This window comes from Mustela nivalis (assembly GCF_964662115.1).
Source record: "Mustela nivalis genome assembly, chromosome: 2".
Lineage (NCBI taxonomy): Eukaryota > Metazoa > Chordata > Mammalia > Carnivora > Mustelidae > Mustela > Mustela nivalis.
In genome coordinates, this window is record NC_139021.1 from 180,952,060 (window position 1) to 180,975,669 (window position 23,610).

Here is a 23,610-nt window from a genome sequence, read left to right on the forward strand (position 1 = left end):
AAAAAGTTTCCAATGTTTTGCCACAAAACTAAGCGACTTTTTATGAAGCATGTGGCTGCATTTCTGCTTGATATGGCAGTAGATGCGGATTCTGAGCAGAAGAGATCCTAGCGTCTCCCCAGCTTTCACAGGGCGCTGGCTGTTCCTCTACGTCCTTACTACTGTAGGCACTGGCATCATCTCCTGGGAGTCTGTTGGAAATGCAGAATCTCAGGTCCATCCCAGACCTACTGAGTCAGAATCTGCAAGTCCACTAGATCTCCAGGTGTCTCCTGCGCGCGTTAACGCCGGACAAGCCCCAGGACCACCCAGAGAGCCCTTTGCTAGCTCCCTGGGGCCGGACTAGTTGGCAGGCTCTCCGCCCGCGCTTCCCGAGTCACTAGGCAAGCGCGGCACCTGGAAAAACCCTGTGGAGGTGCGACCGCCTTCGAAACGCGTCGGTTCCGTAAAGGCGGAAGGCCGCCAGTCCGACCCTCGGGGCCACGGGCCCAAACCCGCATTGTGATGCGCGAGCAGGACGCCAAGCCGGGGCGCGCCGGAGCCTGCACTGCCCCTCACCTGCGCCCCTGATCGCTCCCTTCCTGGGGCTGCGAGCCCGTCTGTAAGCGGTGGGGCACCGAAGGCTGCGGAGGCAGGAGCGCTCACACCTCGCTACTTTATTTAACTGGAACGGCTGGTTACAGGACTGCGCGCCGTACACCGCGCTGCGACGACCTCGCCGAAGCAGACGTCCCCGACCCCGGGTCGCCAGAACTGTTTGCCAACAAAGGCTGGAGGCGTGCAAGGGGTGGAGCCTGGGAATCAGCTACCGCGAGACGTGGTCCCCTGAGGAGCCTCCGTCCGGCGCAGGCGCAGGCGCACTACACCTCCTGCCGTCGCCGCGAAGGTGGCTTCCACCGGGGAAGACGGGGCCGGGCCTCGGGCACAAAGATCGCGAGATTTGAGCGCGTCACCGCGCCTCCTTCCGGTCATAGACCGGAAGCTCCGTGAGCGGGGGCGTCTCTGGCGCTTGCTTCGCTGTGCTGCGGCGCCGCTGGGCCCGGTTTCTGTCGCGCCTCCTCGGATCCCGTTCCGCCTCGTCTGCCCCGGGCCGAGGTGATGGGGGACTCCAAGGAGGGTGGAGCGGAGTCTCCGCCGGCCGGGGCCGCTGCTCGGGAAGGGCTCAGCCTCCTGTCCCAGGGAGAATCCGAGGAACCTTCTGCACAGGTGAGTCGGTCCCGGGGCTGGACCTGCAGGGCTCCGGGGGCTGCGGGCCCGCTCGGCGAGGGGGGCATGTTACGGTTCCCGGTGGCTCTGTGCGTCTCCCGGACAGTCCGCCAGCCGGAGTGGAAGCCCCCGTGTCGGTGACCTGGCGCTCGGGTATTTGCATCCAAGTCACTCGTGTCAAAAGCAGTTCTGGCTTCCCACTCGGTTATACCCGACGAGCGGCCGTCCCGGAGCGGGAATGCGTGGCTGCACAGTGTGGCACAGTCGTGCAGAGCTGCGGGGAGACGAGCGGGTGCCGGGGGGCGCCCAGCGAAACGGGGTCGAGGTAACCCTTGAAGGGTTCATAGTATTTGCCCGGCCGAGAAGGGACTGGGGGGAAGGCTGAGATCGTGAACTCGCACACGGAGCTTGCTCGGGGGTGTGCAGGTGAGGAGTGTGAGGCGCCTCCAGCGCCTTCCTGTGAAGGCAGAGGCTCCGAGTGTGTAATGACCCAGCGAACCAGCTCCTCAACGTTTGCTTGAAAACCGGAACGCCCGAGAGGCGCCGGGCTGGCTGAGGTAGTGGAGCGAGGGATTCCTGGTCGTGAGTTCAAGCCGCACGATGGGCGTAGAGGTTGCTTAAAAACAAAACCGCCGCAGATATCCTACCACAAAAGACATTCTAAATGATATGTTACTGAAATTAAAATAGTTCATCTTTAATAACAAACAGAGGCTTTTACCAAATTTCGCATTTTGGGATTCTATTGACTGTCCTTGGCTTTTGCTTGTCCACTGTCTTAGCTGATCACCATAAACATTGCGCTTCCTGACTCGAGTTTTTCTTTGAACTTGTGTGAAAAAGAGCTAAGTAAATGTGACAGTATATGCTTGCGTTTACTGCTGTTGGAAGGGTGTGGCATATATTCCTGTGAAGCCTGATGTGGGTTTTTTTTTTTCTTTTTATAAAGGTGGTATTTTAAATTTCTAGCAGTGTTATTAAAGTTTCGTTCCATGTGTTAATTAGGGATCAGCTTTATTTCTTGGAGGCAATGAAGTGAAGAGCCGAGCTGTGGTGAAATACTCTTCGGCCCCTCCTCGAACAGCATTTGCACGCCTTGAAGAGAAAACAGACTTGAAACTCCCACCTGCCAACTGGTTAAGAGAGAGTGCCAAACTAGGGCCGGCAGGAACTACCATTCTTGGCAATAGTAAGAAGAGCAAGCCATTTTCAAGGTAAATACCCATCAGTGACATTTTTTCCTGACTCGCGACAGCCTCCCTGCCAGCCCCCAGACTCTGATGTTTGCTTTTTCGGTTTAAGTTGTAATGCTCACCATCTTGGTGAGATTTCTCTTGAGAAAAAGGTTGACTTTCAAAGTCCCTTCCTCCCACAGTGGGATTGTATTCTCATGTGAAGACGTCAGGTGCATGTGCTTCTTTCAGGTCTGCAGCCTGTTTATTAACAAAGCTGAGTTTTGACCATTTAAATTCAATCCGGGTATCATTCAATTTTTAGCCAATCGGTATCTTTTGAGTATATGAATACAATGAATCAGGGTGGCACAGGAGGAGGAGAACCTTAACACTATGGAATCTGCCCTGTAGAGTTTTTCATTGAATGGTGGTGGATGATTTCATCTGAAAAAGCCTGATACAGAAACCGAACATTTTTCAGTGACTTATACCACCCTTGACTCTGACACTTGCTGAGACAGTTGCTGGAAGTTCTGCTGGTGGTATTTAAGTGTGAGAGAGTGGCCTGGGTTCTTACAGAGAAACATATACTAACATTCATAATCTTGTAGACGATTTAATGTGTAGGATACTCTTTTTTTCCCTCTGTATGACTGAACCTAAAATATGTCCACATAACCTAGCAAGAGCCATAAATACGTTAAAAGCTAATGAGTTAGTAGCTTAGACCTTCTCCTAATGCTTCCAAAGGTAAAAATCATATTTGCATAATGTTGTTTGTAGCATTAGTTATACTAGCAAAAAGTTGGAGATAGTCCAGATATTTTGTTTTAGAAGATACTTTCTTTTAGAAGAATGGCTTAATCAGTTATCAGTCAACTAAATTAAATATTGTAAAGTCATTTAAATTTTAGTTACATTGTTACATTTGTGCAAACGTGTGCCAAGTACTTTATATGTTTATCTCATTGACTTCTCACAACAACCCTTTGAGTTAGGTTCTGTTAACTAATTTTCCATGTGGGAGAACTGAGACTTAGAAAAGCTAAGTAACTTGCTTAGCCTGCGTGGGCAATCATCAGAGCGTGCTTTGAAGTGAGGCAGCCCTAGGTAAATGTTCTAATCCTCTGCCATTTACTGACTGGAAAATGGTGACATCAGCCACTTTTCAGGCTTAGAGATTGTAGACATGCCTCACGTGGCACCTGACACAACATTTTTTTTCTTTTTTCCTTTAGGCTGAATTGAGGTCATGTTCTTTTTTTTCCCTAAAAGTGTAGTATATGAACTAGCAGCACAGTCCTAGAGACTAAAATCCTGATAAATGTTTCTGCTTATATTTTTCTTATCTCTTCACCTAAAAAGTGTAATATCTTAAACTGGTTTCTCTTGGAGATTTTTTTGGGGGGATTTGTAATTACAAAAAAAGAAAGTAATTGTTAATTTTTAAATTCTAGATGCTTCCTATTAATTGCGTCTAATGATTATTACTATGTTTTATCAAATTAAAGATGTGATTGATTTAAATCTTTGTACCATGAAGGGACGCCTGGGTGGCTCATTTGGTTAAGCAGCTGCCTTCGGCTCAGGTCATGATCCCAGCGTTCTGGGATCGAGTCCCGCATTGGGCTCCTTGCTCGGCAGGGAGCCTGCTTCTCCCTCTGCCTGCCATTCTGTCTGCCTGTGCTCACTCTCTTTCCCTCTCTCTCTCTCTGATACATTAAAAAAAAAAAAAAAAAAACTTAAAAAAAAATAAATAAATCTTTGTACCATGAAGAAAAAAAAAATTCAACTCTATTGTTGATAGGCATATTGATTGCAGAGATGTAAGAATGTGGAAAATGGGTATCCTGGAGCTGATGGAATAGTGTATTCATAAACTCTACTTGTTTCATTATGAGCATGACCTTTGTGGCCTTTGTTCCCTTCATTAGCTTTGGTATGGCGTACGACTTTATTGATTCTGTGGGAAACGATGTGGACGTTGTCTCTGACTCTGAAGTAAGTGTGCTTATTGGAGAATGTAATTGGGGTGTTTATGTTAGGGATTTATAACATTCTCTGTTCTGTAGTCTTAAAAAATTGCTGCTGAAATAAGATCCAACTGTCTGATTATCGAATACCTTTTGTGCTATAAAGTAACACTCTTCCACATCTCCTTTCAAAAAGGAAGGAGTGACACCCAAAACACAGGCAGTGATAGTAATTAATATTGGTGGTTGTTTTTTAATATTAGCAATTACAAGTCATTGAAAGGTTTGGGATGATTTATATAATGTTTCCAATTGAGAATTAGAAATGATACTTAAGGCAAAATCTTTTGCTCCTTAGTTGGTCAGTTTTAGATATCTGATATGCTAAAAGCCTAGGTCAGTGCAAAAGTGACCTGTACACACTTAACTTTTTAGGAAATTCCATAGTGTAAAAATAAATGTGTGTCCACCATTTACATTAAAATAGGATGACTGCTAAAGTGTAGGTGATTCTGGTTTTAAAGTTTTGTCCTCCATGTGTTTGTGTTTAGCTCTTTGTGTACGGTAGTTTATATAACCTTAGGAAAATAAAGTTTCTTATGCTTTAAAATTGAATGAAGTTAAAATTTGAAAGAGTTCGGGTGACACTAAAAATGTCTTTTTAAACTGGTTTTCCTCTTAATTTTTTAAAGAACATAAAAAAGCTCCTGAAGATTCCCTACAGCAAGTCCCATGTAAGCATGGCCGTCCACCGCATAGGAAGGACTCTCTTACTCGATGAGTTAGACATTCAGGAACTCTTCATGAGATCATCTCAGGTACTAACTTTTGGTGGAAACACAACCATTTAAGCACTATTTTAACAACTTACGGGGACTAGAAATATCATTTCAAAGAAAGACTGAAGCGGAAACGTGGTTTAGCAGTTCAGCAACTGAGAAATTAGATGGCTCGGGAATATAAAGAAGTTTTAATTTAAAAAAAATAGAAAACAGGGACGCCTGGGTGGCTCAGTTGGTTGGGCAGCTGCCTTCGGCTCAGGTCATGATCCCAGCGTCCTGGGATCGAGTCCCACATCGGGCTCCTTGCTCCGCAGGGAGCCTGCTTCTCCCTCTGACTCTGCCTTCCACTCTGTCTGCCTGTGCTCACTTTCGCTCATGCTCTCTCTCTGACAAATAAATAAAATCTTAAAAAAAAAAAAAAAAAAAAAAAAAAATAGAAAACAGAGTGAGTAGGGAAGAAACTTATTTCTAACCAACAGCCAGGATTCTTGCAAAGAAAAGGATGAAACCAATGGAGAAAGTTGTGAAAAATCAGAAATCTTAGGGGATTGCTGACTTTTTTGAAAAATTCTTCAGTGTCTCCATTAAAGAGATTCTCTTGAAACATAACTGCCAGAAAATGTGAAAGATGTTAGAAATAATTCCTGTGAATACATGGTTATTAGTATTAATTGGTTCACTTAAAGCAGAACTTCTCAAACTGCATTTTGGTAAATGACTTCCCCACTCCCCTCCCCACTGTGTGTTGGTGATGGATACTTTTTTGAAAAGTGTTAACAACTACGTTTCAGTGTCTCAAGGCTTACTCTCCATTTCTGTACTCTCACTGGGGAGTGTTGGCAGGTCACAGTGTATGTATGCTTGTCACTGGTCAGGCTCTTAGGACGTGACAATGAGTAAATCACAAGTCCTTCTTTCCTGGCAGCTTATAGTTTTGGCGTTATAAACACAGATAATTTCAATATGATAGGCATATTGGGGCTTCTTCCAGGTGCCAAGGAACATGTTAGAAAGAAAAACCACTTCTCTTAGCCTGGCTCAAGGAGAAGAGGAAGACAGATTTCCCCAAAGAGGTGAAAGGGATTAAGTCAAGAATGATAGTGTTTGAGTATGTGTTTATGAAATAGTATTTTTAAAATAGAGCATTTTTTGTAAAAGAGGAGAGGGTAACAAATGTTTTGATTACAGGTTTGTTGTATTTATCATTTTCTTTTGTTACTCAGACTGGTGATTGGACATGGCTGAAAGAGTTTTATCAAAGACTCATTGACCAGAAGTGGCAGAGGAAGAAGAAAAGCAAAGAACACTGGTATCAGAAAGCTATTCTTTCCAAGTTTTTATATTACAGGTACTTGGCTACTTGTTTATTTTTTATCTTTAGGAAGATGAAATTCTATTCTGAAATTGAAATTTAAGCTAGTAAAAGTAAGTTGTGTAACTATTGATATTTCAATGTCTTCTGTTCCTTTTTAAAATAAGATTTATAGTTGATATGGAATTTAGCTTTAAAAAACTGGTGGACTGTCACATAAAGTTAACTTTAGTAACAATGTGATGTTTTTGTTTCTGGTTTGGCCAGTATCAATGGTGATGGAGCCGCTCAGCCTGTCCCATCTGCTGCAGAACAGCAGGAATCATCCAGTTCAGATCAGACAAATGATTCAGACGGGGCTTCGTGGCCCGCCCCCTTTGAAATGCCTTCTTCAGTTTCTGAAGACCCCAGTGCTTCCAGTCAGGTTAGTTAGTACTTAGATGTTAATTCAGTAAACTCCTTTAAGAAGACAAAACAAGTGATCTTGTTAAAAATGGAAGAATAGGAGTAAAAAATACGTTATTAAAAATTTTCAAAATAGGATTTGTAGAAAATATTATGAATAGCTAGATAATGTTTTTAAAATTAATTTGAAGTATTTAAAGATTTTTACTGGCATTCAAAATAGCTTACCAGTGTAAACACATTGGTCTATGGTGTCTATTTAATAGGTGTCATTAACCAGGTCTGTGGTGTCTTTTTAATAAGCTAGTGTCTATTTAATGCCTCTTATCACTGCTGATTATTTCCTTAAAGTCATAAGACTATTATATAATACTGTGATAGAAACTATTTTAAGCTTTAGACTTACAGTGAATGCCTATCAAATACTGAGACTCACAGGCCTGTTTGTAACGTAATACTGACCTTCTTACCTTAATTTTTTGATTGTTAAGCCTAAAATTGCCCTTAAGATTTTCTGGATGAAGTTCCTGAGACTTAACCCACATTAATATTGTAAAGTTTTTAGAAAGGAAGAAAGAGTAGTATATCTGTTTGGTCTGTTGTATTCTTGGTCTTTTTCTTATTTCTTGTTTAGTTTTTGTCTTTACTGTGTCTATCAAAGAGTAAAGTAACTGAATCTATGTAAATTTATGCATATCTGTTTTTAGGAAAACATATTGACAGAGTCGAAGATAAAAATAAGATCTTTGGTTAATTGTGTTTTTCCTCTAGCTGTGTGTTCTCACATATTGAACATTATTTGTCCAGATTGTTGCTGTCCTCACAAACTAGGGTTATAGGAGGCAAATGCATTTAACTTGATTTTAGTTTTAGTAGGTTTTGAGATAGAGAAAGCTTATTAAGCTATATAATGAGATTAAATTTTTTCCCAGGAGGTTAGGAAAGCTGTAGTGAAAAAGAAGGAAGTAATTACCACGCAGGTTCACATAGTGCTCACCTCCAGGAGGGGTGGGTGTTGTGAGAATACGAAGGGGCATGGGTGCTGGGTGCTAGCAGGGTCCAGTGTCGTGACCGGGGTGATGATCACATGGATAATTTGCTTTGTAATTAGTCATTTCGCTGTGTATGATTCATTTTATGCACTTCCCTGTATGTGATTATATTGCATTAATGGCGTTTTAAAAAATTTATTTAGTATTCCTTGACTTCAAAACCCACGTATTACAAAAAGACCACATAACAGAAATACGAATCTCCTGCCACCTATCTGCTCATCTTGCAGCCTTATTATTCTGTTCCTACCCTGTTTAGCGCTTACTATGAAAAAGCACGGAGGCTTTTGTGAATCTGTAGAATTGTATGTGGACGAAGTAAGCTGGTGTCTATATAATGCCTTTTATGCCACGTACTTTAAGCCGTGTATGTGTATATGTGTACGTATACATTTGTTTTCCTCCTTGGGGCTGTATATGTATTCAGTACCATTTTATAAGTCAGTAAACTGAAGTTCACAAAGAGTAGATGTTTGCTCATGGTCCCACCACTGGGGAGATCTGAGGATTTACACCCTGAGCTTCCAGACTTCTGACACAGTACTCCACTGCATCCATGCACACCCACATGACTAGAACGGCCTTGTAAGCAGTGGGCTTGTCAGAGCGATGGCATGGTCCTAAGCAGAGCTAGCCTGCCATAAAAAGAAATCTTCTTTGACAGAGTATTTTCTATAACATTATACTGCTTGCATGTCAGATTTGGAGATTATTGTGCACTCTGTTAACCTCGTGAATTCTTATTCCCAAAACTAACCTTGCTAGTTTGAGGCCTGTGTTAAGCAGCAACAGAGTTTCTGTAGATGTCTGTGGTTGGCCTTGGAGCGGACTTTTACTGACAACATTGTAACCCAGAGCCCAGACTCGCTAAAGCTGCTACCTCACAAGTACAGTTTGGGGATTTGGTCCACAGGTTGATACCTTGTCTGTACAAAGAAATAAAATAATAAAGCTTGGCTTTCTAGTGGGACTCTTTAAGGAGACTACAAGACAGCAAAAGCACTGGAGATCTCCCGCCACCCCCATCCCCACTGTACTTGCAGCCGACCTGCTCACTTCCCAGGCAGGGGCTGAGCCTTTTAGCATGTGCAGAGGTTGGGAAGTAAGAGATGGATGGAATTAGCTGTGCACATGTGCACACACACAAACTGATCTTGGGATTGGAAGTTTAAGGTGATGTTTCTTTTTTTTTTTTTTTTAATAATTTTTTTAAAAATAAACATATAGTGTAGTATTAGCCCCGGGGGTACAAGTCTGTGAATTGCCAGGTTTACTCACTTCACAGCATAAAGTGATGTTTCTTAAGGCAACTGTCCCTGATGGTTGGAAATTTGAGTGGTACACTGACTGAGTTTACCCATTGTCAAAGGTTCCCCTCCTTAAGTGCTTTCCCTAATATATTCCACAGAATGTATTAAGGATAAAACGTGTTCTGAGATTAAATAAATTTGAGACCATTGGATTTTACAGAGGAGAAGTTGATTTTTCTCTTACAGAACCTTTTAGAGGCTTTTTAAAAAATGTAATAAGCATTGTTACTGTCCAAAAGCAAGCCCGTAGTGAACAGAGGGTTTCAAAACTTCCTCTGGAAGGTCTTCACCGAGTACCCCAAGGACTAGTGTTCTGTGAAGCCCATGTCAGACAATGGCAGACCTCGGGGCTGCTCTAATGACTGATGTCTCAAAAATAATACGGCAGGGGGTGCCCAACTGGCTCAGTCAGTAGAGTGTGTGACTCTTGATCTTGGGTTTGAAAGTTCGAGCCCCATGTTGGGTGTAGAGAGTACTTTAAAATAGTCCTTTTAAAAATATAGGGAAATTAAAAAGAATATGCCTGAGATGTCTTAGAAATTTTTTATTTCAGTAGAGATGGCATGGGCTGAAATAGCAGTGGTATTCAGATTTAACCAAAAAAGAAAAAAAAATCAAGACTTTGAAAGCTTAAAAATAAAATCTCTAATCTTTTTTATTTGAGTAAGATCTAAATGTGATTAGCTTATTAGAATAGCTATGATAATTAAGAGCTGAAGTAAGCCACATGGTGATGAGAGTTCATGATTTGCACATTAGCCCTAAATTCAGGAAAGTAGATTTGAGGTTTATGCTTTGAATGTTTAGGGGATACTAGAAAAGTAGGCCATTTGTGAGAAATTACGGCAGCAGAGTCATTCCTTATCCTTGCACTTTTCACAGGGAAGTGAGCCTCTTGAACCCTCATACATACTGGGGCATGTGGCCTCAGCACCCAAAGAACAAAACCTGACTACTTTATTCAATGACGGGGAGAACAGTCAGGTACGCTTTCTGTGGTGTCCAAATTGGGACACCTGATCCCCAGACTGCTTTGTCATTTAAAAGCTAGGACTTGTAGGGAAAATAAGTCCACTTGATCCTGAAAATCACTTTCTAAACATCTCTGTGATCTTATAGCTCTGTCACCTTAATTTACTATGTCTTCTTTGTCTTTCCTTTTTCTAGAATTTCTGTGAATCATGGGGGGGACATTATGGATCTCCTGCATATTACATAGTAACCTCTCTTATTTTATTTTTAATCAAAGGGTCTTAAAAATGATTTTGTTCGGAATATCTTATGGACATTTGAGGATATCCATATGTTAGTTGGCTCCAACATGCCTATATTTGGAGGAGGCAGGTATCCAGCAGTCAGCTTACGTCTCAGGTAAACCAGAATGGTATTTCTTTAGAGTCAGTGTTTTATCTGCTTTCACTTAATCTGTTAATCATCACCTGGGTTTTTCACCTTTCTCCTTGCCGCATGAATTGAAATCCATGCAGGAGTGAGGAAGGGGCTATTATCAGCAAATGCTGAAAGCCCTGAGGTTGGGTTTTCATTCAGGCCCTTAATGAATGGAGTCAGAGATCTGTTGCACTGGCTTAATCTTGTGTCGGAATTCACAATGTGTGAGAATCTAATAGAATTTAATTAGTTAAGGGGATGCTTTACCAGCTTCCTGTTAGCTGACTGTGAGCACTTGCTGCTTTGGTGCTGCAGCTGTGCCTGTTGGTGTGTGTGGGCCAGTGGGGGCTCCAGTGGGGGCATTATCACACGTGGTCAGTCCTTCACCTTCGGTTGTGTGAGGAGCAGGCAGTGGGCTCACAGTAATCTGCTTTCCCACTTCCTTATACTCTTACTGAGAACTCCTGTGGAGTCCAGTTAGAAACTCAAGCAGAACTTACAGAAACATGGTGGAGAACACACCATGTGAACTGTGTGTTACGTGTGCATATTTCATCAGAAAGTGCGTGTGGCATTTTTCACCTGGGGAGTATAGGTTAAAGTGGTCAAATGGTGGAAATAAGTCTCAGATGGTTTATTGCGGAACATCTTAAACTGCCTAACACAGGAAATGTGCATTTTTAGGGACAACAACAAACCAATTAACGTGCTAACTGGGATTGACTATTGGTTGGACAACTTGATATGCAATGTACCAGAACTTGTGATGTGTTTTCACGTAAATGGAATTGTACAGGTAAGTAAGCTGTGGTGTGACTTTTCTCCCAAATGAAACTCAGTGCAGAGAGTACCTCACCAAAGTTCTTGAGGTCCTTAAAGACTAGGCTTTTTAACAAGGAAGATTGCTGTGAATAAACTGAAAATTTGAGTGATTGCACATTTGAGTTGGTGATACCAGAATTCTAGATGTTACGGGAGTGTAGTTATATAGGTAATTTGTAGGAAGGTCATAAATACACTGCAACCTACATTTGTAGGCACAGAACTTTGATTTTAATGCCATGCATTCATAGTAATTACCTAAAAATATTTTTACAGTGGAGGTGTCTGTTCAGTATCGGAATATGTACTCCGGATATGCAGTCTTAGGGGAAGGCTATAACAATAATGTGTAAAGTCGATAGCTTGCAAAGCATATTGTTAATGAGCTTGTTCTAGTCATGAGGCACTTTATCTTCATTATAAATGTTGGGGGAAAACAGAATAAAGTTTGGTCACTACCCAGAAAAGTAAAATACTAGTGGGCAATAATGGTGCAAAGAGAAAGATAGGAGACCATCTGTTAGAAGGGCAGGACAGCCATGGAAAGCTGGGTGGTCAGGGAAGGTGCGATCGCTTCTGTTTTAATCTGTAGAGACTTGAGGAAGTAGCGGCCTCTCAATGGAATCTTGAATGATAGCCTCTCCAAAAGCAAGAGATGAATGTTAGAGGACTAGTGTAAGTAAATAAAGGGATTGATAACAAATGCAGCTAGGGACACAGGATTCATGTGACAGAAGAGCAAATAGATTAGAAAAGCCAAGGTCAAATAATGCAGAGTCCAGGATAGCTCATGGAGTCAAATAGCTCAGTCCAGGATGCTGAGCTAAGGAAGTGTGGGCTTAGTTCAGTTGGTCATCTGGAATCTGTGAAGGCTTTACATCTGGGAGGTGAAATTCACTATATTAGAGTCTTAGCCTGGAGATGCCATGGAGGTCTCCAAGACAAGAAGCCTGGGGAGGGCCTTGCTCTACTTTTGTAACTTGATGGACTTAAACTGCAGAGGAAGTACTAAGAATTGACAATGATAAGAAGGAGGAGTTAGTGCTTATGGAGTGCTTGTTTTGTTCCAGATACTTTGCTAAGTGCTTTACATGCATTACTTACTAGATCTTCTTAGCTACTGGAATACCAGTATTCCTTTTTGATAAAGAGGGTAGCTTGAAGATCAGGACTACATTGCTAGTAGTGGTGGTGCCAGTATTCGAACCTGTATCTCGCTGAGGCAGTGCTTCTAACCATTGTACTCCAACCCAGTGATTCTAAACCTTCAGTGTTTATCAGAATCACTCCTGTTCTCTAAAAAAAACAGTTGGCTTGGCTTCCTAGTATATCAGGATAGGTGGGATCTATGTATCAGTCAAAGAAAATTAAAAAAGGAAAAGGCTTTGTAGATTCTGATTTGCACTGTTAGTTGGGAAGCACTTTTGTACCATTACCCTAAACAGCATTTAATGAGAGGCTGTGGCTGGAGGGGGTGGTAGCATTACAGGGAATTTCAGGGCTCAGGGTCTAGAATAGCGGTGTATCATTGCCTGAGATGGGGACCTGGAAATGGTTTAGGCAGGGAAGGTGATCTGTCTTCATCATGTGTTCCATTTGAGGAAAGCACTGAAATGTCCCTGTGAGCATTTTGGTGTCGCAGGCTTTGGAGAAGATGGGGATAGAGAAGTAACCTGAGTGCTGTCTCTCCCCGGGTACTGTTGGATGCCATCACCGTGGGAATCTATTCAACTCAAATGTTGGAGCTTTTCCCCATGTGGGTGAAAGGGGAGGGGACCTGAAATAGTGCAGTATAAAATCCAGGAGAGGAGTGTTTTAAGGAAGGAATTAAGATGCGGACTTTCTATGAACCAACAAGGATGAAAACCAACCTTAGGGGAGACTATTTGGTCTTATTTTCCAATCCACTTGGAGTTTTTTAGAGTTTTCAGCAAATGCGGTAAGAGACATTTAAGGAAGTGTGAACAGAAGACAAACGAGAAAAAAAAATGTGGAAAAAAAGTAGTGGCAGTGGTTTCCCTGTGGCCTCTACTCTTGTTGCTGCCTCCAGTCCCTGGTTCTGTTTCTGGAAAGGAGTCAAGTCGTAGCTCAAGGGAAGAGTAGTGTCTACTGGGGAGACATGCCCAGTGAGTCTAGTGTCTGGGGGAAAGCAGCTGGGTGAAGTCTGCCTTCATCTGCCACCCTCCCAGGTGAAAACCACCAGGTAGAACAGAAGGAATTGTATGCTATGAGCTGTTCCACATGAGAACAGAAGCAGGATCGTGCCTAAAATTGGTGGTGATTCTCTCTTGAGACTTGTTCCTGTGGTAAGCTGACAGCATTGCTGACAGGTGGGTCAGATTCCTTTGAAATGTTAGAGCACTAAAAAGGTTGAAAACCAGCGGTTTAAGCTCTTTAGGGCTGCATAGATCTCTGATGGCAGGGTTTATATGTTTGGTTCCTTCTTAATAAGAGAAGGGGGGCGCCTACGTGGCTCAGTGGGTTAAAGCCTATGCCTTCAGCGCAGTCATGATCCCAGGGTCTTGGGATTGAACCCTGCATCGGGCTCTCTGCTTAGCAGGGAGCCTGCTTCCTCCTCTCTCTCTCTCTCTACCTGCCCCTCTGCCTACTTGTGATCTCTGTCTGCCAAATAAATAAAAAATAAATAAAATCTTAAAAACAAAATAGAGAAGAGTTGCTGCCTAGGTTTTCTCTGAAGCTGCATTCTTTCTGTGTTTTACAGAAGTATGAAATGATAAAAACCGAAGAGATTCCCAATTTGGAAAACTCGAACTTTTCTACGAAAGTCATAAAAGACATTGCACAGAATATTTTATCATTTCTAAAATCTAACTGTACGAAAGAGGGACATACCTATTGGCTGTTTAAAGGTAAATTCCTTCTTGAATGAACAATAATAATTGATTGGAGTAGTCCTGATGATCTAAAATTTGTTTTCCTTTTCAGCAAGTGGCAGTGATATAGTGAAGCTTTATGACCTCACTACTCTTTGTGAAGAAACTGAAGACAAGTACCAAAACCCGTTCACGATGCCGGTGGCTATTCTCTTATATAAGTGAGTGCTTGAAGAAGTCGTCTTACTGAAAATTTTAAAGTGCACAGCCACACATTCCAGGTCAAAGCTTTTAAATACCTCTTAGGTTTTTGTGGTAAATACCTCTTAGGTTTTTGTGGCTTAAGAAGCAAAGTATAGTGCATATGTTTACAGGCTGAACCAAAGTCAACTTGGGAGGGGGGAGTAAATACCATATTTTAAAATACGGTATTGTTTCTTATATTCTTTATTTTATTGGAAGGTAAGAAGGGCATGGTTATGCTTGAGTCTTGCAGAGAATGAGGAATGGGGTGTAAAGTTGATATAAACATTTTTTTAGGGTTGCTTGCAACATGATGATGAAGAAGAATCAAAATAAGAAACACTACGGGACTATTAGAACGTTGCTTCTTAATTGTGTTAAGTTGTTGGACAAAAGCAGACATCCTCAAGTAAGATTAACATTTATATGCTCTTTAAAAATATTCTAGCATTCTGAAAAAATAAAAAAATTAAAATATTCTAGCATTTTGAAAGATTGTTGCCTAGACTTAAAGCTTCTTAATTCATAGTCTGAACTGCCCTATCCGTTACGTTAGCCGGTGACCACTGGTGGCTGTTGAGCCCTTACAATGTGCTTAATCGGAATTGAGGTGTGCTTCAGGTGTAAAATACACATGGATTTTGAAGGTTGGGTGTGCATATTGCATGTTGAAATGGTAATATTTTGTGTTACTGAACCAATACATTAAAATTAATTTTGCCAGATTTTGCCTTCCATATTTTAGCCACTAGAAATTTAAAATTTCATATGTGGCTGCCTGACATTACATTTCTCTCAGATAACACTGTTTTATAATTTTAGAACTCGTGTGATTTTAACAATGGTGTTGTTTTTTCCTCTTAGCACTTCTAGAAGGTGGAAAACTATTTTACAGTATTTCTTAAAAGATCCATTTACACAAATGGGCCTTGTTGTCACTTTGTTGTATAACTAAAGTTCACACTCCATACCTCAGTATATAAAGCATCTCTTAAAATAATCTTTCAGTCCTGTGCCCCACAGTTTTATATCACCCTTTTCCTCAGTTGTCTGAACCTGACAGCTGCTTTTTGGTGTAATGCTGGTTGTGTTCCACTTGGGTTAGGAAAAGCATGGAATGTAGGCAGGAACATAGGTATAAAATTTGTTAAGATCCAATTAGTTAACCAAATGAGTTAAAATTTGTTAAGATCCAAGTTAATTTTAATTGTAGCCACATCCAGTTGGATATAAAAGTTTATCCTAGATCCCAAACCATGAGAAAATTCTTTTTGAAGAAAAATAACAAAATAATTTCTGATTTAAATACCTAATTGCTGATTATGAGATAGTGGCAGTTGGTGGAAATTGAATAGTTTACATGAAAGTTAGAAAACGGTTTTAAAACTATTAAATGTCTGTGGTCAAAAAATAATTACTGATAATAGAGTAGAATAAATAATGATATAATACGTAAATGCTAATTTTAAGAGATGCCAGGATGGACTTTTCTTCATTAAGCTAGTGGGGGATCCCCCCCCGGAACCAAAGGTCATGTAGTAAATATTAGTTGCTTATCAAACCCTTAGTAAATTATAGCTTGTGAAGAGAAATTCTGGTTTCTCACTTAATATAGAGAGTTGTCTTGCTAATATTTTAGTTATGACACTCCGTGTGAAAACTTGTACCTCCACGTGCCACCTCTTTTTAAGACAGAGGGCTGGGGATGGAATAATTGCAGGAAATAAACAACCCATGAAGATTTTCGAGGGAACCTTCACAGTATTGATAACTTTGACTTGAGAACAGTTCTGTGTGTATTACAGTGTGGAAACAGCCTGTTTGCCGACCTCCTAAAATTTGTTAGTACTGTAGTAACATTTTTTCCACTTCAGATTGTTCAGTTTTGATGACAATCACACGTATTTCTTTTTTTTTTTTTATAAGATTATTGCTTCAGCCAATTACATGCTTTCAGAACTTTTTCAATTAGATGAACCTAAAAAAGAAGAAAGTTCAGAATCTCCTTTAAATGAGAATTCTGATGAAAGTTACAGTGAAGAGGAGGAAGAGATGCCAGACAGCGATGAAAATGGGTCCTATAGTACCAGCTCGGATCCCTCAGACGATAACAAAGCAGTAGCTATTATTAAGTCTGTTGGAGAACTGTCAGTTCCAGAAAAATACAAATCCATTCATCAAATCCGAGTAAGCATGGTAAAATGGTATTAAAGTGGTATTAAAGTTTTATCAGTTTAAAAACAATTATTAATTGAATACAACTGACATCTCAAAAGATGGCATTATGGGGCGCCTGCGTGGTGAAGTCGGTTATGCATTGGACTCCTGGTTTCAGTTCAGGTCATAATCTCAGGGTCTTGAGATCGAATCCCGTGTCAGGCTCCATGCTCAGTGCGGAGTCTGCTTCAGATTCTCTCTCCTCCCTCTGCCCCTCCCATTTGTGTGTACTCGTGCATACATGCGCTCTCGCTCCTTCTCCCTTGCTCTCTTTCTCTCTCTCTTTCAAATCTCTAAAAAAAAAAATTTGGTAGATCTTTCATGGTCCAGGGGCTAGTAATCATTAGCTTTATGAATATTAAAACCTGTTTTTTAATTGCCCCAGGGTAACTGATCCACATGCAGACCAACGGTAGACAATGAGTAAACCACACATCAATATATTAATTTTTATGTAGAAGATTTTCTTTTGCAATGACCAGTGTATATTCCTATCTCCTTGCTGGAGTGTTCATTCTCAGAGTCTGGGTTACTGGAAACTGAATGTATAGATTGCTTGGTGAACACAGGATAAGAGCAGACCAGGGCTGGTTTGTTGATTCATTTGTGAGGAAGCTGTTGCCTTATCCCAGCGCTGCAGGACAATACTTTGACAGTGACTGGGCCTTATCAGCTACATTGGATACATCTTTGGCCTGGTCAAGGTCAGATAGATTCTAACAACTTCTACCCTTTAAGTTCTGTTGACGTGGCTGGTGCTGACTATTCTTTCCCAATTGGTCTCTTTCCAGATGGTAAAATTGTGTTTCAGTTTGCTAAATCCTAATTACTTTCCAGTCCTATCTCCCTGTGGTCAGATCCAAGTTAACTTCAAAAATTCTGGCTATTCCTAGAACTGAATATACAGGTCACATATACAGGTAATGTCTTAATGTAAGCTCTGAGTTTAACTTTCACAGATAGATTTTTAGAGGACACCCCTGTCACCCAAAAACATTGCCTATCTTTTTGACTCTTCACTTTCCCCTCTCATTCACCATAGCCACACTGCCTCTTCCTGCCTCAGGCTTGTCAGGCTCATGCCCACGGGAGGCATGTGCTGTTGCTTGTGTTCCGCATGTCCCCCAGGCTTTCATGGCTGCCTTTTTTAAGCCTTAAATCTTGATGGGAAATGTTGCTCCTTCTGAAGATCTTCCCTGACCACTCTAGCCAGAGCATACCCTATTTTTATCTCCTTCATGGAGATCATATTCTGTATCTAAAGTTTGTGTTTGTTTCCCTTTATGAAAACAGAAGCTCCCTGTACGTATGGACATTCCTTTGTCTCCCATGTCAAGGACACATAAGGAAATACTTGATTAAATGACTACAGGAAAAATTCTTAACTGTCCATCTGAGAGTTTTCCTGCACTTTCAGCTTGAACTCCCAACCCCCAACAGTGGAATTTAAAACAAACAAAACTTTTCTGATTATAAACAACGTTACTGAAACCAAAAGTTCTGTGTATTTAGGGAACTGCACTGTAACACCAGACCCTAGGTGGATGGAGTAGGTAGATGACAGAGATGTCGTACTATGTTAGCTTACAGTTTTTTACAGAGATGGCACTTTTTTATCAATATCTGAAGCACCCAGAAAAATGCCCTGGTTTTCATATAAACATCTCTAGTTAGCTTCGCCTTATTAGTGCACTTTGGAAACTACAGTCAGCCTGGATTCAGCACATTTCCAGCTCAGTGACTGGGTCCATGGACACGTTACTTAACATCTGTGCTCCATGCACAATGAGTACAGTCATTCCAGCCTTGCAGGATTCACCGGAAGTGAAATGCCTCGCAGAGGCCCTTACACATAAGATCACTTAGTAGATGTAGGTTGTTAACTGGTTCTGCTCGTAATTAAGCATATAAATTGTACAAATTATGCAGTGAGACCACTGGTGATACTTGTTAACTTATGTGGATATTGTTAACTGTGTGTTATGAAGTATCAGTGCTAATTAGGGATTAAACTCACCTATTAGATTAGATATACATTTATCCAAAGCATTACTCACATTCTTGCTTTTTTTGTCACAATAGAATTATCTTTAAAACTAAGAATTTAAAGTAACTTTGGCGGATCTTCTTATTAGCAAGGTTTTGTGGATGCTTAGCTGCTTCTATCTGCAGCGTGAAAGCAGGATTAACCTTGGTGTCAGTTACCTCACAGAGCTGAGTACACAGCAGATTTTGAAATTATTGATGCATAGAGTTTTAATAATGCCCTGGAGCTGAGAGCTGTGGAATTTGTCATGTGGGCAGCATATTAATCGTTTTAAATGTTTGTTTCTGAAGCCCAGTTGCACGTTCCCGGTTTGCCATGACACAGAAGAGCGCTGTAGACTTGTGCTGAGCTATGTTCTGGAGGTGAGTCTTAATTTTGTAGCACTTTCAGTAAACCTGTACTTGGAAGGCACATAGAGCTTGTTTACTGGTGTCTAAACATTATTCTGAATGATATTCTGCTCTTTTTCTCCCCTTTAAGCATAAAGAAAATTGGTTTTTCCAGCTGTTTCAAGTAAAATGTAGTCTTTTCAAGTCTGTTTTCAACATTTAAATTCCCCTAAATGTGTTCAGGGCTTTATATTTAGTTTCTGGTTGACGTTCAGTTATGTGCCTGGTAAATTTTTCTCCTTTTTTAAAGGGGTTAAAATCTGTGGATAGCAGTATTAAAAAAGAAAGCGACCTTCCTGCAGCTGACCCCAACACCCCAATCCCATTAAAATATGAAGATGAATCCACAAGGGGGGGTCCTGAGGGTCTGGAGAAGCAGATGGCCTTGTTTTTGGACAAAAGTAAGTTGAATTGATGTGCAAATAAGGACTTTTCTATAGAATAGTATACTGGTCCTTTATCAACGGCAGACTTATGTCAATTAAGGCGTTCATTGAGAGGAATTCAGGAGAAAGATATCATGTGAATGGAAAGTAGGGGGAAATACCGTTTCATTCAAAATATAAAACAAAGGATAATTTTGACCCTTTATAGATATTCCTAATAAGTTCCGCTTCTTCCAGTTTCCTGCAGCGAGGAGCTAATGCCCTCAGCTCGGTAGGGTTCTCATAAGAAATTACTGCTTCAGTAAAAGCAGTCGAGTGTTTAAGAGCAGACTTGAGAACCAAACTGCCTAGCCCCAAATCATGGCTTTGCTAAGCAGGTTCCACTTTTTTTAACCTTTTGTTTTTCCCTCTCTCTCTTTCTTTCAGTGGAGACAGTAGTGCCTACTTAAAAGTTTTTTTTATAGATTAAATAGTATGTGTAAAGTGCTTAGAACAGTGCACATAATAAGCACCGTAGGATTGTTGGCTTTCATTACCACATGGTCTTTGAATCAGCTGGAAAGGTCACTTATAAATTGTCTAATTTGTTCCTCAGGAAAGTCACTTTGTGAAGAACATGTGGACTCTTAAAAAATTGGTTTCAGTTGCTTAAATGTTTCAGAAGCTTGTATGTTTGAAATACTAAGTGCATCAGTCACATCTGGTCAAGGGTTAAAAAAAAAAAAGAAAGAAAGAAAAGAAATACTAAGTGCTTTCCTGACTTTTTTTCTCTTCGTAAACAAAAGTTGTTTATTGCGGGGGAGGAGAGTAAATTTAATTGCCCTAAGCATTTATGTATTGCTTCCTGTGTGCCCAGCTTGAGCCTCTGTACAGTGAGGAGAACACCAGGACTTGAGACATCTCTGCCTTTTTTAGAGTGTTTTTTTGAAATGCCTTTTCTCTCGTCCTTTGTCCCCACCTCAGCTGTTAAAATCTTGCTGATGTTCAAGAGATTGATGCTCCCCTCTCTCTCTAGTCAGAATTGATTCTCTTACCACTTTGTCCTTGAGCACTTACTGAAGCCTGCCTATGTCATAGTTAGATTTGTTGAATGGTTTTATGCACACCCGCCAGTACAGTTGTGAGCAAAAATTGTCTTAAGCAGTTCTGGTATTTTCACCAAACCTCACACAGAGAAAACAGTTACAGAGGAAAAAGAAATACATGCACAACTAAAACTGTAAGAGATTGTAAGTACCTTTCATTGGTTTGAAAGATTCGTGTTGTCACGAATAAAAAAAAAAATGAGAAATCTTGAGGCTCAGAGACTAGGGAGGGGAATTCCCACAGCATTTTGTTCTCACCTCTGTAGTTTCACTTAGATTTGCCATGGTTTGTGTTAGCAGCCTGTCTCTACCGCTGGTGTGTGAGATCTCCAAGGATGGAGCACATAGAACTTCATGTCACGGCTTCTGGCGTCTGGCACAGTGCTTGGCACAAAAGTGATCGTTTGTTAGATGAAGAAGGTAGTAGTAGGCTGGATTTTAAATAAAGCATGTTCCTGTGGAGGAAACAGCCCATTAAGAGGGGAGCTTAGAAAAAATAGGCATCTTTGTGGGCAACAAGCTGTAACTTGACCTTGGCTACTGGGTAGTAGGAGTGGAATACTGGGGAGGAAGACAAAAACATCACATAGGATGTGGGCTAAGGTGCTCGTAAGTGGTGTGAAGCCATTTCGGTGTTCTAGAACAGGGCTCCCACCATAATTAAAGCTTATTTTAGGAAGGTAAACTTTCAGGGGTGCCTGGGTGGCTCAGTTGTTAAAGCGTCTGCCTTTGGCTCAGATCATGATCCCAGGGTCCTGGGATTGAGCCCCACATCGGGCTCCGTGCTCAGCAGGAAGCCTGCTTCTTCCTCTCCCTCTGCTGTTCCCCTGCTTGTGTACCCTCTCTCACTGTGTCTCTCTCTGTCAAATAAATAAATAAAATCTTTTTTTTTTTTTTAAGCGAGGGAAGGTAAACTTTCTGGCAGGTTGACATAGACTGGAGAAAGGTCATGCCAGACATGAGTGTATTTATGTCAGTGACCCTGAAAGAGAATGACAGAGTTGACAGCAGGGAGCAGAGCGCCTTCAGAAATCCCAGTGAGGATCTGTTGAAACACTGCCGTTTTACTCTGTTTTTTAGTAATAAAGTGCAGTATACATCAGTCTTGTAGCCATAGTACCTAAGCCTGGACTGTTTCTATGAAGAAACGTTATTTTATTTTTTTATAGTGAGACTTGCATTCAAAGAAAATGTGCTTCCTTTCCCCTCCTCCCATGTCATAGTGGGCTCCCTTCAGAAGGGTAATTATTCCAGTCAATCTGGAATGATCCCTGGTTCCTGGCAACATAAAATGAAACTCCAGCTGATTCTCAAGTCATCAAAGGCCTATTATGTTTTGTCTGATGCTGCCATGAGTCTTCAGAAATACGGAAGAGCGTTACGATACATCAAATTAGCTTTGCAGAGCCATGGTAAGTCACTGTAAACTATTACACTTCATAGGCATTGGGAGGGGAAAACCGAAAAGGCATCTGAATCACAGTGAAGTTTTACTCCTGTTTCTGTTGTAAAATTTAATTTTGAAATAACTTTTTCTAGTCTTGAGTGTGTTACTTCGTATTTTATTTTGTGCTGAGTGGTTATCTCTTCCTTTGAAATACACGAAACTACACGTGATAGCTGCCGTAACATAAACTGAAGAGCTACAGTGGTACAAAGCTTTCGGCTAGTAACAACTTTTCTTAATACTCACTGTAGTCATCAACTTTCAATACCCCGGTGTTTTTTTCTCTTTCCCACCCCTTCTGCCTAGATACTTACTGCTGCCTCTGCACCAACATGCTTTCGGAAGTGCTGCTGTTTCTGTCTCAGTATTTGACGCTCTGTGGGGACATCCAGCTGATGCTGGCCCAGAATGCGAACAACAGAGCGGCGCATCTCGAGGAGTTTAATTATCAAACGAAAGAAGATCAGGAGATACTACACAGCCTCCATAGGGAGTCCAGTTGCCAAGGTATGCCAGTGAGACCGGACGTGCTATGCACGTGGCATTAGTCCGTCCAGCTCGTGCTTATCAGAGTATGCCAGGACGGTGGCGAAAATGTTAGTGTTTTGATACTGCAGTTTTGTTTCATTGATTGCTTAGTTTTAAAATTGAGCATGATCCCTGGTGTATTTGTGTGTTAAGCGATTTTGAAATATTTCATAATTACTAATTATACAGCTAGAACTAAAGATAAAATAAGCTCTAAGACAGTTGTGTTGACTTTTTTACTCTCATCTTTTCAAGAGGTTTTCCTCGGTAACTTTGTAGTCAGTGAACCAAGCCATGGTTTCCTTTTGTAAAGGAGTAACAGTTGGGTAAAAGCGAATGAATTACCTTCTGAATGATTTCTGGGGGCTCACATCCAGAGACCATTTTTTTAAAACTTAGTTCATGGCTGACTGTCTTACTGAATATATTACTTTGTTTTGGGGGTGTGCGATTTTAAAACTGGGGAAAAGAATTAGTCCACTGCAGCTGTATCCTTAGTACAGCCATAAGCTCACTGCAGTCAGGGCGGTAAATGAGCTAGGAGGTCCACCTTTGTAACATATCATGGCATTGTTGTATTTTGCTCTGGAAGTGTTGACGTTATTTGATATCTGCCTCCCTAAAACTTTTGAACATTTGCCATCTCGGGAAGTCAGTGAGGGGAATGTAGTATTTTCTCACTTTTGCCCTCTTTCTTGGCCTTCCCTCTTTCTGAGTTTCTCAGACGATCGGTTTCATAGACACAGGGAGAAAATCCTTGGTGTTTTTACCACTCTCATCATGTTTCCTTTAAAACACCTGGGCTTGAGGGTGACGTTCTCCCACGTATGCCACGGTGAGCAGCAGGAGCTGCTCCCTTTTTTCTTCCTTGAATTTTGGGCCCTGCACCCAAGTTTACTCCAGTCCCATTGGATAGCATGTTGAAGTCTTTGAGAGCATATGTAGCACTTCTTCAGTGAGGTAAACTGACATTCAGACCATAATGTCTGTTAAGTAGCCTCTTGTAGC

The 23,610-nt window shown here is 41.2% G+C and overlaps 2 protein-coding genes across 8 annotated transcripts in view; one reads left to right on the forward strand and one right to left on the reverse strand.

Annotated features, from left to right (window-relative positions):
* The window catches only part of LOC309859945 (uncharacterized protein), a 28,472-nt gene extending 27,776 nt beyond the window's left edge, over positions 1-696 (reverse strand). For all 4 annotated transcript variants that reach the window (XR_014309052.1, XR_014309053.1, XR_014309054.1 and 1 more), the window contains exon 1: positions 559-696. The gene's annotated coding sequence lies outside the window, so the exon portion shown is untranslated. The remainder of the gene's footprint in view (positions 1-558) is intronic.
* A 274-nt stretch (positions 697-970) lies between these two features.
* EDRF1 (erythroid differentiation regulatory factor 1) overlaps positions 971-23,610 on the forward strand; it is a 42,888-nt gene continuing 20,248 nt past the window's right edge. The window contains exons 1-17 of one of the 4 annotated variants that reach the window (XM_082721234.1): positions 971-1,206; positions 2,212-2,420; positions 4,316-4,382; positions 5,047-5,172; positions 6,360-6,484; positions 6,716-6,872; positions 10,098-10,199; positions 10,465-10,586; positions 11,289-11,400; positions 14,149-14,296; positions 14,373-14,481; positions 14,801-14,912; positions 16,430-16,690; positions 19,058-19,129; positions 19,407-19,557; positions 21,851-22,039; positions 22,381-22,581. In XM_082721234.1, coding sequence (XP_082577360.1) covers positions 1,099-1,206; positions 2,212-2,420; positions 4,316-4,382; positions 5,047-5,172; positions 6,360-6,484; positions 6,716-6,872; positions 10,098-10,199; positions 10,465-10,586; positions 11,289-11,400; positions 14,149-14,296; positions 14,373-14,481; positions 14,801-14,912; positions 16,430-16,690; positions 19,058-19,129; positions 19,407-19,557; positions 21,851-22,039; positions 22,381-22,581 — 2,371 coding nt within the window. In that variant the 5' untranslated portion in view covers positions 971-1,098. The remainder of the gene's footprint in view (positions 1,207-2,211; positions 2,421-4,315; positions 4,383-5,046; positions 5,173-6,359; positions 6,485-6,715; positions 6,873-10,097; positions 10,200-10,464; positions 10,587-11,288; positions 11,401-14,148; positions 14,297-14,372; positions 14,482-14,800; positions 14,913-16,429; positions 16,691-19,057; positions 19,130-19,406; positions 19,558-21,850; positions 22,040-22,380; positions 22,582-23,610) is intronic. The other 3 variants (XM_082721235.1, XM_082721237.1, XM_082721236.1) reach the window with 3 other exon arrangements.